The sequence below is a fragment of the Ptychodera flava genome, chromosome 9 (genome assembly GCF_041260155.1).
Source record: "Ptychodera flava strain L36383 chromosome 9, AS_Pfla_20210202, whole genome shotgun sequence".
Classification (NCBI taxonomy): Eukaryota; Metazoa; Hemichordata; class Enteropneusta; family Ptychoderidae; genus Ptychodera; species Ptychodera flava.
The window spans coordinates 45227645-45240407 of NC_091936.1; the positions used below are offsets into that span (position 1 = coordinate 45227645).

Below are 12763 nucleotides of genomic sequence, written 5' to 3' on the forward strand. Positions count from 1 at the left end.
ACTCATTGAGGGATGTTTATACAAGTATAATAAAATGTCCACTGGGACTGCATGTGCAATTTTGAGCAAGATAAATAATAAAAAGTTTGCCCAAACATAAAATGGCGCCCTCATGCAAATAAAGCAAAAAGACTGTACTTCTTGCATATATAAATTGGAATCTTCACAGAAACAACAGAGTAGTCCAGTATAATGCACAGTGCTGAATGTTTTCCACTGGGACATCATATGCTTTGTTTTCTTTGTAATATTACCAGTTTTTTAAAATGGCAGGAAATCAAAATAGCGGTTAAAATTTAAATTTAAGTGTCCAATTTTTCAATAGTAAAAGACAATATCCTTTAAATTTGTAGAAATTAAAGAAAACCAGAGAAAATAGAAAGCCTTTTTTAGGTCAACAAATTTAAAGAGTTACAGCTACAGGGTCTTTAACCCTTTGAACCTTGATAAGTGTCAAGACCAGATTTCCACTGTCAACAGTGACAATTTATATGTGTAATACTTCCAATTTTAACTTACAGAGAAGAAAGTACATGTTTTAAAGAACAAAACTGATCAAATTGTTATCAGAAAGTTCTAGCTGCTCTGTTTAATCTTCTACTTACGTTCCTGGTTGTGTGTATGAATAGATTCTCTCTTTGAGGACAGTCACTGAGGTACCTTTGCCGTCACCCATGTCCCATTCATAGTCAAATGCAGACTCTGTCAGTGTGACCACTGTGAACACAATGGGGGTGTTTGTCTTCTGCAGCTGACTACCAACGTGTACCTCAGCCCCTGTAGCAGTGTAATATACCGAGAGTCAGTGATAGAAAAAGTGACGCTTGGGTATGGAATGAAAGACACTGTCTGCTGTGGGTACAGTCTTGTTGCATTCACAATATTTTGTTTTGATAACTTACATATTGCAATTAAAATGAATATGAATTTTGACTTGATCCTTGTCAAGATCTCAAGGTTAGTGGCAAAGTATAAAGATAATGTAACAACAAATGTTAAACAAAACTGATTTTAATACAGCCCAAGATTTATTCATAACATGTCATGACAAGAACTGCCTAAAAGAGATGTTGTTAACATTTTTGTACTTCATATGTCTCCCATTTGGCCTGTCCTGCACAACTACCGGTAGTACACAGTGTACATTAACAATTCATTCAAATTTCCCATGCAGTTAGATAGTTCTGTTTAAATGCCATGTTTAAAAACAGTGGACTTTAAGCTTGTTCCCAAAGCTTGGTGACTCAAGATTTCAGGACTTCTTGCAGAATTGATTGTACAATATCAACATTCCAACGGTATTGCTGAACACACTTACCCTGCACTGGATTTTGTACAGACACATAAACATCAATGGAAACCTGGTGCACAATATTGGTAGCTTTGATAGTCACTTTATAGTTTCCAGGAGCAAGATATCTGTGAGTTACCATTGATCCTGAAATCAATATAATTAAATTATTTATCAGTAATGAGCCCCATGTTTATAATTGTGATCATCATCATCATCATCATCATCATCATCATCAGCACTACCGTAACTATCATCACCATCATCATCATCATCATCACCACTATCGTAACTATCATCACCATCATCATCATCATCAGCAGCAGCAGCAGCAGCAGCAGCAGCAGCATCATGATTACCATATACAAAAACAACCAACAACACTAGTGATGTTGTGCCTCTTACCATGTCAATTAGACTCGTATAACAATCATCCTATTCATCAGTTCAAAATGATTAAAATATTACAGTTGCTGGCATTAATCTTCAAAATTTACTTGAGCAACTCTAAAAATAAGCTGACTTTCTAGGTTGACCTACAAAAAATTCTTACCTGCATCCAAGTACTCAGTTTGGTCTCCCATGGACCAGTTAAACTGCACATTTGTTCCAGAAAGCAAATGAGCCACAATAGTTGTATCATTCCCAAAGACAGTCACATAGTGAGACTTGTCTGTAGTCAGTTCATTGGGTGGGATTTGCACATAGAACAATGAAGCCAAGCAGTATGTTTCATTGCCCAGAAGGTTGCCGGCTGTGACACAGATTGTGTAGTTGCCAACTGCAAGTAAAATTTAAAATAGGACATGGCATTAAGGTAGTATCCACCTCGAAAGTGAAAGATTTAAACTTTTGCTCTAACTTTCCTCAAGGAATCTTTCAATCATTCTCTTTCAAAATCAAGAATAAAAATAGGGGGGTCACCATGCAAATTTTGGTACTAGAGAAACAAATTACCAAGATTTACCGATATTAGAATTCAAAATGGCCGCCATCCCTGTGTTAACTCTATGGAGAAATATAAAAATTTTCGAATTACGGAAAACTAAGCCAATGAAGAGTTTTCTTTCACCAAGAGCTGTAAAATTAACCCTCACATGTGGTATATCAGAACAGAATTGTGAAAGTTTGAGAGTCCAAATGTCTGTCCCCGGGGTGCATTCTACACTAACTGAACAGTTTTTTTTTTAATTATAGGAAAGAAAGTAAAAGAAATTCATGGTACTTTCTATTAGATGTCACACGGCACAATCAGTGGAATAAGTAGTTGGAATTCAAAGCTCATTCAAAAATTCTACTCATTGAAGAATATGAGAATGCACACAATGATAAATTCTACGTTATTAAATTTCACAAGTTGGAAAGGCCATGCACTTCCTCGTTATGCCAACAGAGAGACGTGAGTTGTGGACTATGTTATGTAGGTCATTCCCCCCACACTCATCATGACCTGAGTTCAATTAGTCTAGAACATTCTCAAGGTCACTGCCCTTGATGACCTCACAACCTTGAATTCAATTAGTCATGTTTGGAATGTTCTGGAAAGTTGATTAGTTGTGTAAGGGAGATAATTTTAGAACAGTAATTAGCATGTCAATAAAAGTTCTAGATTGTTCTTATATGCCTTTATAAAAGGGACGTGCTCAGCTTCCAGTCAGACTTTTGGGATCGTGTCTCTTGTGTGTTACTAAACTCCAGCAGTAGTCATTCTCAAGACTTTTCAAGACCTTCCCTGCCAACGCTGGATTTATACTGTGGACTTTGTGCAACTTCAAGCCTGCAAGCCAAAGGACTGTTCATTCATCCAACTGACTGTTACAACTCTGAGACTGGAGCTTTGCCGTCCCAGCTGAGATAAGTAGTCTGTACACTTTAAAGCTTGTACTCTATCCCTAACTTAGCAATTAGTTTTATTTTCGTAATAAATTTTGTTTAAACGTTAACTGCTGAGTTCACCCTTTTGTTCGTTTTCTCTGCACGTAACAAATTGGGGGCTCGTCCGGGAGACGAATATTTGAGCCGTTTGACAACATTTTGACAGCCTTTTCAAAACTACTGTATACTGTGAACTCAGCGAAATTCAATCATGGCGGAATTTAAACCAGACGATTTATGGATGACCTTGATCAGGACACATTTAATTCCCTCAGAAAAGACAACCTCATAGCACTGGCAAATTTCCTTAAAGTAGATGTCAAAGATCTATGCGCAAGCGAGAAATACAGTTCAAGATTGCAAAACATTTAGTTAATGCAGGCCATTTTGAGGAGTCTGCCTTAAAAGATTATGAACCTGAGTCTTCCTTTGAACTCAGAAAATTAGAGTTAGAAATACAGGCAGATTTGGCACGTGAAAAGTTAGCAATGGAAGAAAGACAGAAAGAAAAAGAATTACAAATGAAAGAAAAGAATTACAAATGAAAAAGAGAGACAGGCATTAGAAAAGGAAAAAATACAAATGCAGTTAGAAATGGAAGAAAGACAGAGAGAAAAGGAATTGCGATTAGAAGAACAGCGATTACAGGTAGAAATAAGACGTTTAGAGCTTGGAAAGTCAGGAAAATTCTTCCCTTCAGACGGTTTTGACATCACTAAGCATTTCAGGCTAGTTCCCCCTTTCCAAGAAAAGGATGTTGATAAATATTTCCTTCATTTTGAGAAAATTGCTCAGAGTCTGAATTGGCCTAAGGAGTCCTGGTCTATGCTTTTGCAGAGTGCTTTGGTGGGTAAAGCCAGAGAAATTTACATTCAGTTGTCAGTAGAGCAGGCTTCAAATTATGATTCTGTGAAGGAATTAATTCTCAAGGGCTATGAGTTGGTGCCTGAAGCTTACCGTCAGAATTTAGGGATTGTGAGAAGGTGAAGGATCAAACTTATGTTGAATTTGCTCGAACAAAAGAACAACTGTTTGATCGTTGGTGCTCTTCTGAAAAGGTCAGTCAGAATTATGACAAATTACGGCAGCTTGTTTTGATTGAAGAATTTAAAAGGTGCATCCGGAGTGACATCAAGACGTTTATCAATGAACAAAAGGCAGATACATTGGAGGTTGCTGCACGTTTGGCCGATGATTATTCATTGACCCACAAATCTTCATTTCTCAGCAAACCATCCCAGTCCTTTTCATACAGAAACAATGCAGGTAAATTTAGCTCCTTTTCATCCAAGAATTTTTCAAAGGAGAGTAGGAAATCAAATGACAACAGTTCACAAAATTCAAGTAACACTTCCACATCATCAGATCCCAAGTCTCAATCTCCTTCTGACAAACAGTTCGGTACACTTTCTTGTAATTATTGCAAGAAAGACGGCCATTTAATGTCAGAGTGTTTCAAATTGAAAAGAAAACGTGAAGGTCAAAGTGGTCAAAGTGATCTAAGCCCACCGGCTTTATTTCTTCATCAACTCAATTAGAGTCTAATAATGTGTGCAACACATTTTCTGAGGTTAAACCCCTCTTATCCCCAATTAATGAGGTCAAGGTCAATTCTTCTCAAGATAGCATTATGGGTATTTTCGAACCATTTATTCATGATGGTTTTATATCACTTTCTAGTGATTTTTCTTCCGCTACCCCTGTCAAAATTTTAAGAGATACCGGGGCTTCCCAGTCTCTTTTGTTGGCAGATACCCTGCCGTTTTCTGAAAAGTCATTTTCAGGTTCTAAAGTTCTTATTAAGGGGGTAGATTGCAATGACTTATTCCTGTTCCTCTCCATAATGTCTATTTGTCTTCGGACTTTGTTTCTGGACCTGTGACTTTAGGTATTAGGCCTTTTTTGCCTTTTGAAGGGATTCACCTTCTTCTTGGAAACGACCTTGCTGGGGACAAGGTCATTACTAATCCACTTGTGACTGATAATCCTAGTTTAGATCAGGATCCAGAGCCAATTGAACAAGAGATACCCGATTTATTTCCTTCATGTGCTATTACTCGAGCCATGTCAAAGAAAACTTCTGAGAATCAAAATACTCTCAAAAATAATGTCACAGATGTTGACTTAAATGACACCTTTCTCAGTCAGGTGTTTGACACGGATCATTCCGTTATCCCTCGTGGATTTGAAACTTCCAGTAAAACTTCTGCTGACCAAAGTCAGACATTTTCTAGATCAAATCTCATTGCAGAACAACACAAAGACACAGATATTTTGTCTTTGTTTGACAGGGTAGATGATGAAGGTAAAACTTCAGATAGCTCTGTTTCCTATTATACAAAATCTGGTATTCTCATGCGTAAATGGAGACCTCCAGAGTTTTGGTTGATGACGATTGGGCTATAAAACATCAAATTGTGGTTCCAAAGCCCTACCGTGCTGAAATATTGCGCCTGGCCCATGAAACCCCCTGGGCTGGTCACTTAGGAGTCAGGAAAACTTATCATAAAATTCTCAGTCACTTTTATTGGCCTAATCTCAGGCAGGATGTAGCACATTTCTGTAAAACTTGTCACACATGTCAAATGGTAGGAAAGCCAAATCAGACCATTCCAAAGGCCCCTTTACAGCCAATTCCTGCATTTCAAGAACCATTTAGTAGGATACTAATAGACTGTGTTGGGCCCCTACCAAAAACAAGATCAGGAAATGAGTACATGCTGACAATAATGTGTACATCAACTCGGTTCCCAGAAGCCATACCACTGAGAAATATAAAGACAAAGACTATAGTGAAAGTTTTAGTCAAATTTTTCACTTTATTTGGCCTCCCTAAATGTGTCCAGTCCGATCAAGGCTCCAACTTTATGTCTGGAATTTTTCAACAAGTAATGGATCAGCTAGGCATTAAACAGTATAGGTCATCCGCCTATCATCCAGAAAGTCAGGGTGCTCTTGAGCGATTTCATCAAACTTTGAAAAACATGATTAGGACCTACTGTTTTGACACAGAGAAGCAGTGGGATGAAGGAATTCATTTTTTGCTCTTTGCTGTTAGAGAGTCAATTCAGGAGTCTCTTGGTTTTAGCCCATTTGAGCTTGTATTTGGACATACAGTCCGTGGCCCACTTAAGCTCGTTAAAGAGAAATTCCTATCAGACGATGATGATTGTCTGAATATTTTGCAATATGTGTCAGATTTTCGTACAAAACTCTCTAAAGCATGTGAATTAGCCAGAGAAAATCTTGAGTCATCTCAGCAGTCAATGAAAACCAAATATGATAAAAGCACCTCAAAACGGAAGTTTGAACCGGGTCAAAAGTTCTTGTTCTACTTCCGATTCCTGGCAAACCACTCCATGCTCGTTACTTTGGGCCATATCTAATTGATAAGAATTGAGTGATTTAAATTACATCATAATAACACCTGACAGGCGAAAACAAAAACAGCTATGTCACATAAATATGCTTCAGCCATATTTGGATAGGGATAATCCTACTATAACTCAGCCTGTCAGTACCGTCAGTTCTGGCCATTATGAAGATAGTGATACTGAAACTGACTTGAGTGAAAATACTCTAAACTCAAAGCTGGGCTCGGTCAAGCTTCAGAACTCAGAAATCCTGGAGAAGCTGGAGTCTACAAAGTTGGCACACCTCCAGCCAGAACAACAACAACAGCTGAAAGAACCAATCCATGAACATTTGTTCCAAGATATTCCAACGAGACAAACATCATCTATTACAATGAAGATGTCTGCGACAGTAATCCAGTGGAACAACATTCCAGACAGACTGAATCCTGCGAAAGCGGAATATCTCCAAGGGGAAGCCAAGAATTTGCCGAACAATGACTTTATCGAACTCAATAAAAATAACTGGACTTTGCCATGCATACTTTATGCCAAATTCAGTGCCATTTCAAGTTTTCCAATATAAATTGCAAGAGCATAGTCATGGGATAGATCATCCTGTTTGCTATTTTCACTCAAATTTAACAAATCCCAGAGAAACTACTCTACAATTGAAAAGAGTGTTTATCTTTGATATTAGCTTTACAGCATTTTGAAGTTTATGTTACTTCTTCAAATCAGCCAATAGTGGTTTATATTGATCACAACCCTCTTGTTTTTCTGCAGAAATTCAAAGGCAAAAATCAGAGATTGCTAAGATGGAGTTTAATGTTACAGGAGTTTAATCTTGACATTAGACATATCAAAGGCAGAGACAATTTAATTGCAGACTGTCTCTCTCGTATTTAGAGTTTATTGTTGTTCACTTTCAAGAAATTTTATTGTTGTTCACTTTCAAGAAACTTTACTTTAGAGTAAAACAAAATTTGAGTACTTAAATCCTTTTCAAGATTACATTTGTAAAAGAAAGATTTTTTTTGAAAAATTTTCTTTTTTTGAAGAGGGGGTGTGTTATGTAGGTCATTCCCCCACACTCATCATGACCTGAGTTCAATTAGTCTAGAACATTCTCAAGGTCACTGCCCTTGATGACCTCACAACCTTGAATTCAATTAGTCATGTTTGGAATGTTCTGGAAAGTGATTAGTTGTGTAAGGGAGATAATTTTAGAACAGTAATTAGCATGTCAATAAAAGTTCTAGATTGTTCTTATATGCCTTTATAAAAGGGACGTGCTCAGCTTCCAGTCAGACTTTTGGGATCGTGTCTCTTGTGTGTTACTAAACTCCAGCAGTAGTCATTCTCAAGACTTTTCAAGACCTTCCCTGCCAACGCTGGATTTATACTGTGGACTTTGTGCAACTTCAAGCCTGCAAGCCAAAGGACTGTTCATTCATCCAACTGACTGTTACAACTCTGAGACTGGAGCTTTGCCGTCCCAGCTGAGATAAGTAGTCTGTACACTTTAAAGCTTGTATTCTATCCCTAACTTAGCAATTAGTTTTATTTTCGTAATAAATTTTGTTTAAACGTTAACTGCTGAGTTCACCCTTTTGTTCGTATCCTCTGCACGTAACAACTACGTTTCCAGCATTCAAATAACCAGTAAAAATAAATACACGATACATACACCTTTCATTTACAGTCATACAATGCCCCTTACCTTTGGTATACACATGTGTTCCTGAGACATATGCCTCTCCATAGTCGGTGACCTCCCCCTCAAGAACTTGAACAGGTGAGTCATCTCCATAGTCAATCTCAAAAGTTACTGGTGAACCATACGCAAAGACATCAAAAATAATTTGCTCTGTGGAGTAATTTCCAGATTCTGTCAACTCAAGGGTGGCAAAGTACATGTTGCTCAACGGGTACACATCAAGCTGTGATATAAATTCTTGAACAGTGAAGCTGTGCGGATGATACAGGGTGATGGGTTCTGTATACAGTGGATTCTGAACACTGACTGACACATTGTATGCACCAGCAGCAGAGAATTGATGATACGCAGTGCTTGTGTTACCTAACCTGTTGGGTCCAAAGAGAAAGACTTGTAAGACACTGACAACTTTATGAGACTGCAACAAAGAGTGAAGCTTGATTGAAGAAACATTCTTTGGCAACTTAAAGCCTATCCGGAATTCTTCTTTCAAAAGGCAACAATCATATGCACTTTGCTCCAAGGGGGCCGACTCGGGTTAAAAGCAACAAAAATGAATTGCACAAATTAACTTTAGAGAAGAGAGTCAGTTACAGGAAATATTTTTACATATTATACAATAATACATAAATTTACACTTTGCTGCTCTTTTGACTTGCTTAAAATCAAGGTTGTTTGTTGAAAGACTCCATAGTTTGTAAACTTAAACGAATCTATGTGCAGAATTGACAACTGTTACCCTTTAATCATTATCATATCATCTCTGAACTTCAATGATCTGGATGTCACAGAAATTTAAAGATAAAATGTAAAACTGGATAGATGGGCACATTGAATATGTATGGACAGCCTTTCAGTTACAATATACTTCAATGGCTTATTACTTTTATCATGACATTTTCATTGAATCAACAAATTCTACATCAAACAGAGGTTAGAGGTTGTCCTGATGTTCTGCTGAAGTTCACATCCAGCACTTCAGGACTAATTTAAACTCCCATGAATATCAATAGTCTAATTGACAAAGCAGAAATATTACCCGCCTGTGAATTAACACATAATCAGTGACATTGGTCCTTAGTCAGTGACCACTACCCATTTGACTTAGAGATTGATATATGGTGGGTGCCGCATGTGGGGCAGGACGCGCTCACTATTTTCAAAACACCTGACACCACTTCTTGGTCTTTGCAAGAGGTCCATATATCGTTCTTTCAAGAATTTGACTTTGTTGTGTGTATATACCTCTGCTTTGCTATCTGTTCTGTGCTGTTATGTGCCTGTGTTTATAACAATTGACCATGTATTATGAATTTTGACCCAGTGTTATTGGATTATGGATGGGTATGATCTGATTATTTTACTTAAGAAATACCGTAATACACTTACGTCTGTACATCTGTATGGCCAGCATCATCATTGAAGTTCCATGAAAACACAACATCTGTGCCAGAGGCAATTTCAGCAACCATCTCCAGGATTTCAAACCTTTCAAAGACACTTAGCTTGTCCGCTTCCAAGGTCAATCCGGTGATGGGTTCCTCTACACTGGCAACCACAGACTTGGTACCCCCAGACACCTGGTTTGTAACACTGACATTGCAGAGAAACTGTCCAATATTGCTGTACAGTTTGGGAATAAGGTATGAGTATCTGGGCACAGCTTGGCTGTAATCTGCAGTTTCAGTTAGATTATCAGTCTCAGTTGATAATGACACCACCTCTCCATCACCAAAATCCAAATCCATGATGAAATGCTTGCCTCCCTGGACACTGACATTGTAAACTGTTTGGTCACCATGGAGTACACTGTCCAAAGAAACGTTGACATTCACGATTGGATCTTGGAGGACGGTAACCATCCAGGCAGACTTTTCACTAAGAGCATTGGACACAGTCACAGATACATTGTAAACTCCCGGAGTGCTGAAAGCATTAGTTCTCTGTATGTGTTAAATAAGAAAAAATATATCAGCCTTTTCATTTGATGTACTTAAAGGAAATAAACTCAAAACTACAGTGATGCCATCGCAATGCTTTTCAAGACTGCTGATAAACGACATAATATTTCCAGAAACTTTCTGAGTATTTAAAGATTTACTGATGAGCAGTACATAGCAAAGACCTTTTATTTATTATTCATTTATTTACTTATTTATTTATTTTATTTATTCATTCATTTCTTTAAACCAGCAGACAAGAGATCCATTTCTAGGCACCCTAAAAACAACTATACAGAAAGATAAAACTGAACACAGTACAAAGTAAAAACAAAAACAACAGCAAGGGTAAAATAAGTGACAAAATTCACAAAATAAGGGTAAGAAAATAAAAACACAGAAAAAGTTAAAAGCTGGTTTTACAACCTGTACTTCTAAATGAAACCATCTCCTCCTTGGAAAGTTGGATCATGAACACAGCTATGAAGGTCTATGAACGTCATATACACAGGAAGGCCAACTTACCCTTTTGTATGTGGCTGTCCATGTGTTAGAAGATACTTGAACACGGTATGCATCTGTATCGACATAGAGTGGATCAATTGTCCAGTCATACATAACTGCTGTTCCATTGTTTGTAGTGGCAAGCCAGCTTAGTACTTTGAAAGGCCTGAAAATTCATGAGAATTTTGGCAAAATTGAAATTAATTTCAAAATAATAGGCTGCATTATCGATCTGTGTGTACTTTCTATGTGTGCTTTTACTAGTATAAGCACTGCAGTGAGTCATTTCTACATGGTAACACAGAGCGGATGCTCTTTATTATACTGACCCTGTGTTTGTGGTCCAGTATGATCCTGCAAACACTAAACAGCAGTTCTTATCATTGATAGTGATTAGAAACCTGTAGAACTAAGCAACATGTCCCTTAGGGACTGTCTCAGATTGTCGCAGAAGTTCAAGAAACGAAATTAATTCGTTTTGATCAAAACCCCCTCCCCCCTCCCCCTAAACGAAACTTCAAAAGTGCGAAATGTTTATGTCTGCCTGAGGGTACAATGTCGCACTTTGCTATAGCTACTAAAGACGTATTCCCCATGCCACATTACAATTAAAGTAATCGATCAGATTTGACTACTAACAGGGCATTTTACCGCATAAAAGTTTCATTTTATTTTACTTTCCCTTTTTGCATCTGTTCTTTGTCTCTGCGAACACGTAATTTGTACTTGGTAGGGGCGGTAAATAAGCGAGAAACTTTGACAAGGGGGACCAGGCATGTTCAATCATATTAAAACGACTATGACCAGATGCATAACATGTGAGAATAAAGACATCAAGTGGTTAGAGCATACGCTTATAAATAGCGCATTTAAAAAAATGATACTTTTGTCTTTGTTGAATTTTATAAGTGAAAGGTTTAGGATACAATGTTAGTATTGGTAAATTGTGTTTGGGGCACAAACGAGATGGAAACGGTTACAAATTTGTTGGCACAAGTGTGCAGTTTTTCTTCAATTTAAAATAAAACACGAAAACTTGTGATCACAAAATAAAAGTGCGAAAGTGAAGTTCACTAATTGAATGGAGGTCAAACCCCCTCCCCCCCTAAACGAATGAATTTCGCTTTTTGAACTTCTGCGACAATCTGAGACGGTCCCTTAGGTATAGTCTCTGTGAGTTGAAATGGTGTGTTTCTTTTGTATTCATCACTCTTAGTTTTACACCTGAAGCGAGCTAATGACCATGCTGCACACATGATGAAATCAAAACTGGTGGTATCTTGTCCATTTGGACTGATCACTTACCTATAAAATTTCACATTGGCGGGTCCAGTCAGCTCCAGGTCTGTGATCACTTCCTGCTTGCTTACCACTGTGTTGAGCTGTGTGGTGTCTGTGCCATCCGTTACATTGAGGCTGACTTCATAGACACCTGTGGTTGAGTATTTGTAGGTCCATGAATACTCGGTGACAGCTGAGCTGCTAGCAATGCTGTCAGTGTTTCCATCCCCATATGCAATACTAATGTTGACTGTTTTAGCTTCTGACATCTACAGAGATGAAGAAATGTCACATTGTCAATCATCGCATCATCTTTGAAATTGGAAGAATCGTCAGTGATCTTAATCAACATTTTAGAACAAATCATCTGATTTTTTCAAATCACAAAACTGATTCCTCAACATTACAATATTAAATCTATCACATCTGCATAATTGGTATTTGCAAAATTTTATAAGTGTATTAGCTGAGAGAAAGATCAAAGTTCAGGGGAAAAAAGTTTGCAACGCTGCCATTCACCCGGCATGCAAGTTTAACACTGCCAACAAATTACTATATTGTTGAATATCTAAAGCAAAAATTTGATGGACTGTTTGATTGAAAGTGAAAAGTGAGAGGAACTGTGTCTAGAATTGCTTTCTATCAACATGAAGTTATCTGGCTGGTTTCACATCTCCATGACCTTGGGAAATGATTTAGAAAGCCAAATATCTTGGTATTCATCAATAGAGTGAATGTTAAGTACTACCAGTATTAGTCTGTCTTAAGAAAGATACAAAACTCAACACATTTTTACATG

At 37.6% G+C, this 12763-nt stretch overlaps 1 protein-coding gene across 1 annotated transcript in view; it reads right to left on the reverse strand.

Moving 5' to 3' along the window:
* Nucleotides 1–12763, reverse strand: part of LOC139141334 (polycystin-1-like protein 1) — a 99245-nt gene that overhangs the window by 35126 nt on the left and 51356 nt on the right. Inside the window, exons 11-17 of the mRNA XM_070710965.1 lie at nucleotides 11989–12233; nucleotides 10705–10849; nucleotides 9629–10182; nucleotides 8243–8607; nucleotides 1845–2072; nucleotides 1319–1438; nucleotides 606–777 (exon numbers count right to left, since the gene is read on the reverse strand). Coding sequence (XP_070567066.1) covers nucleotides 606–777; nucleotides 1319–1438; nucleotides 1845–2072; nucleotides 8243–8607; nucleotides 9629–10182; nucleotides 10705–10849; nucleotides 11989–12233 — 1829 coding nt within the window. The remainder of the gene's footprint in view (nucleotides 1–605; nucleotides 778–1318; nucleotides 1439–1844; nucleotides 2073–8242; nucleotides 8608–9628; nucleotides 10183–10704; nucleotides 10850–11988; nucleotides 12234–12763) is intronic.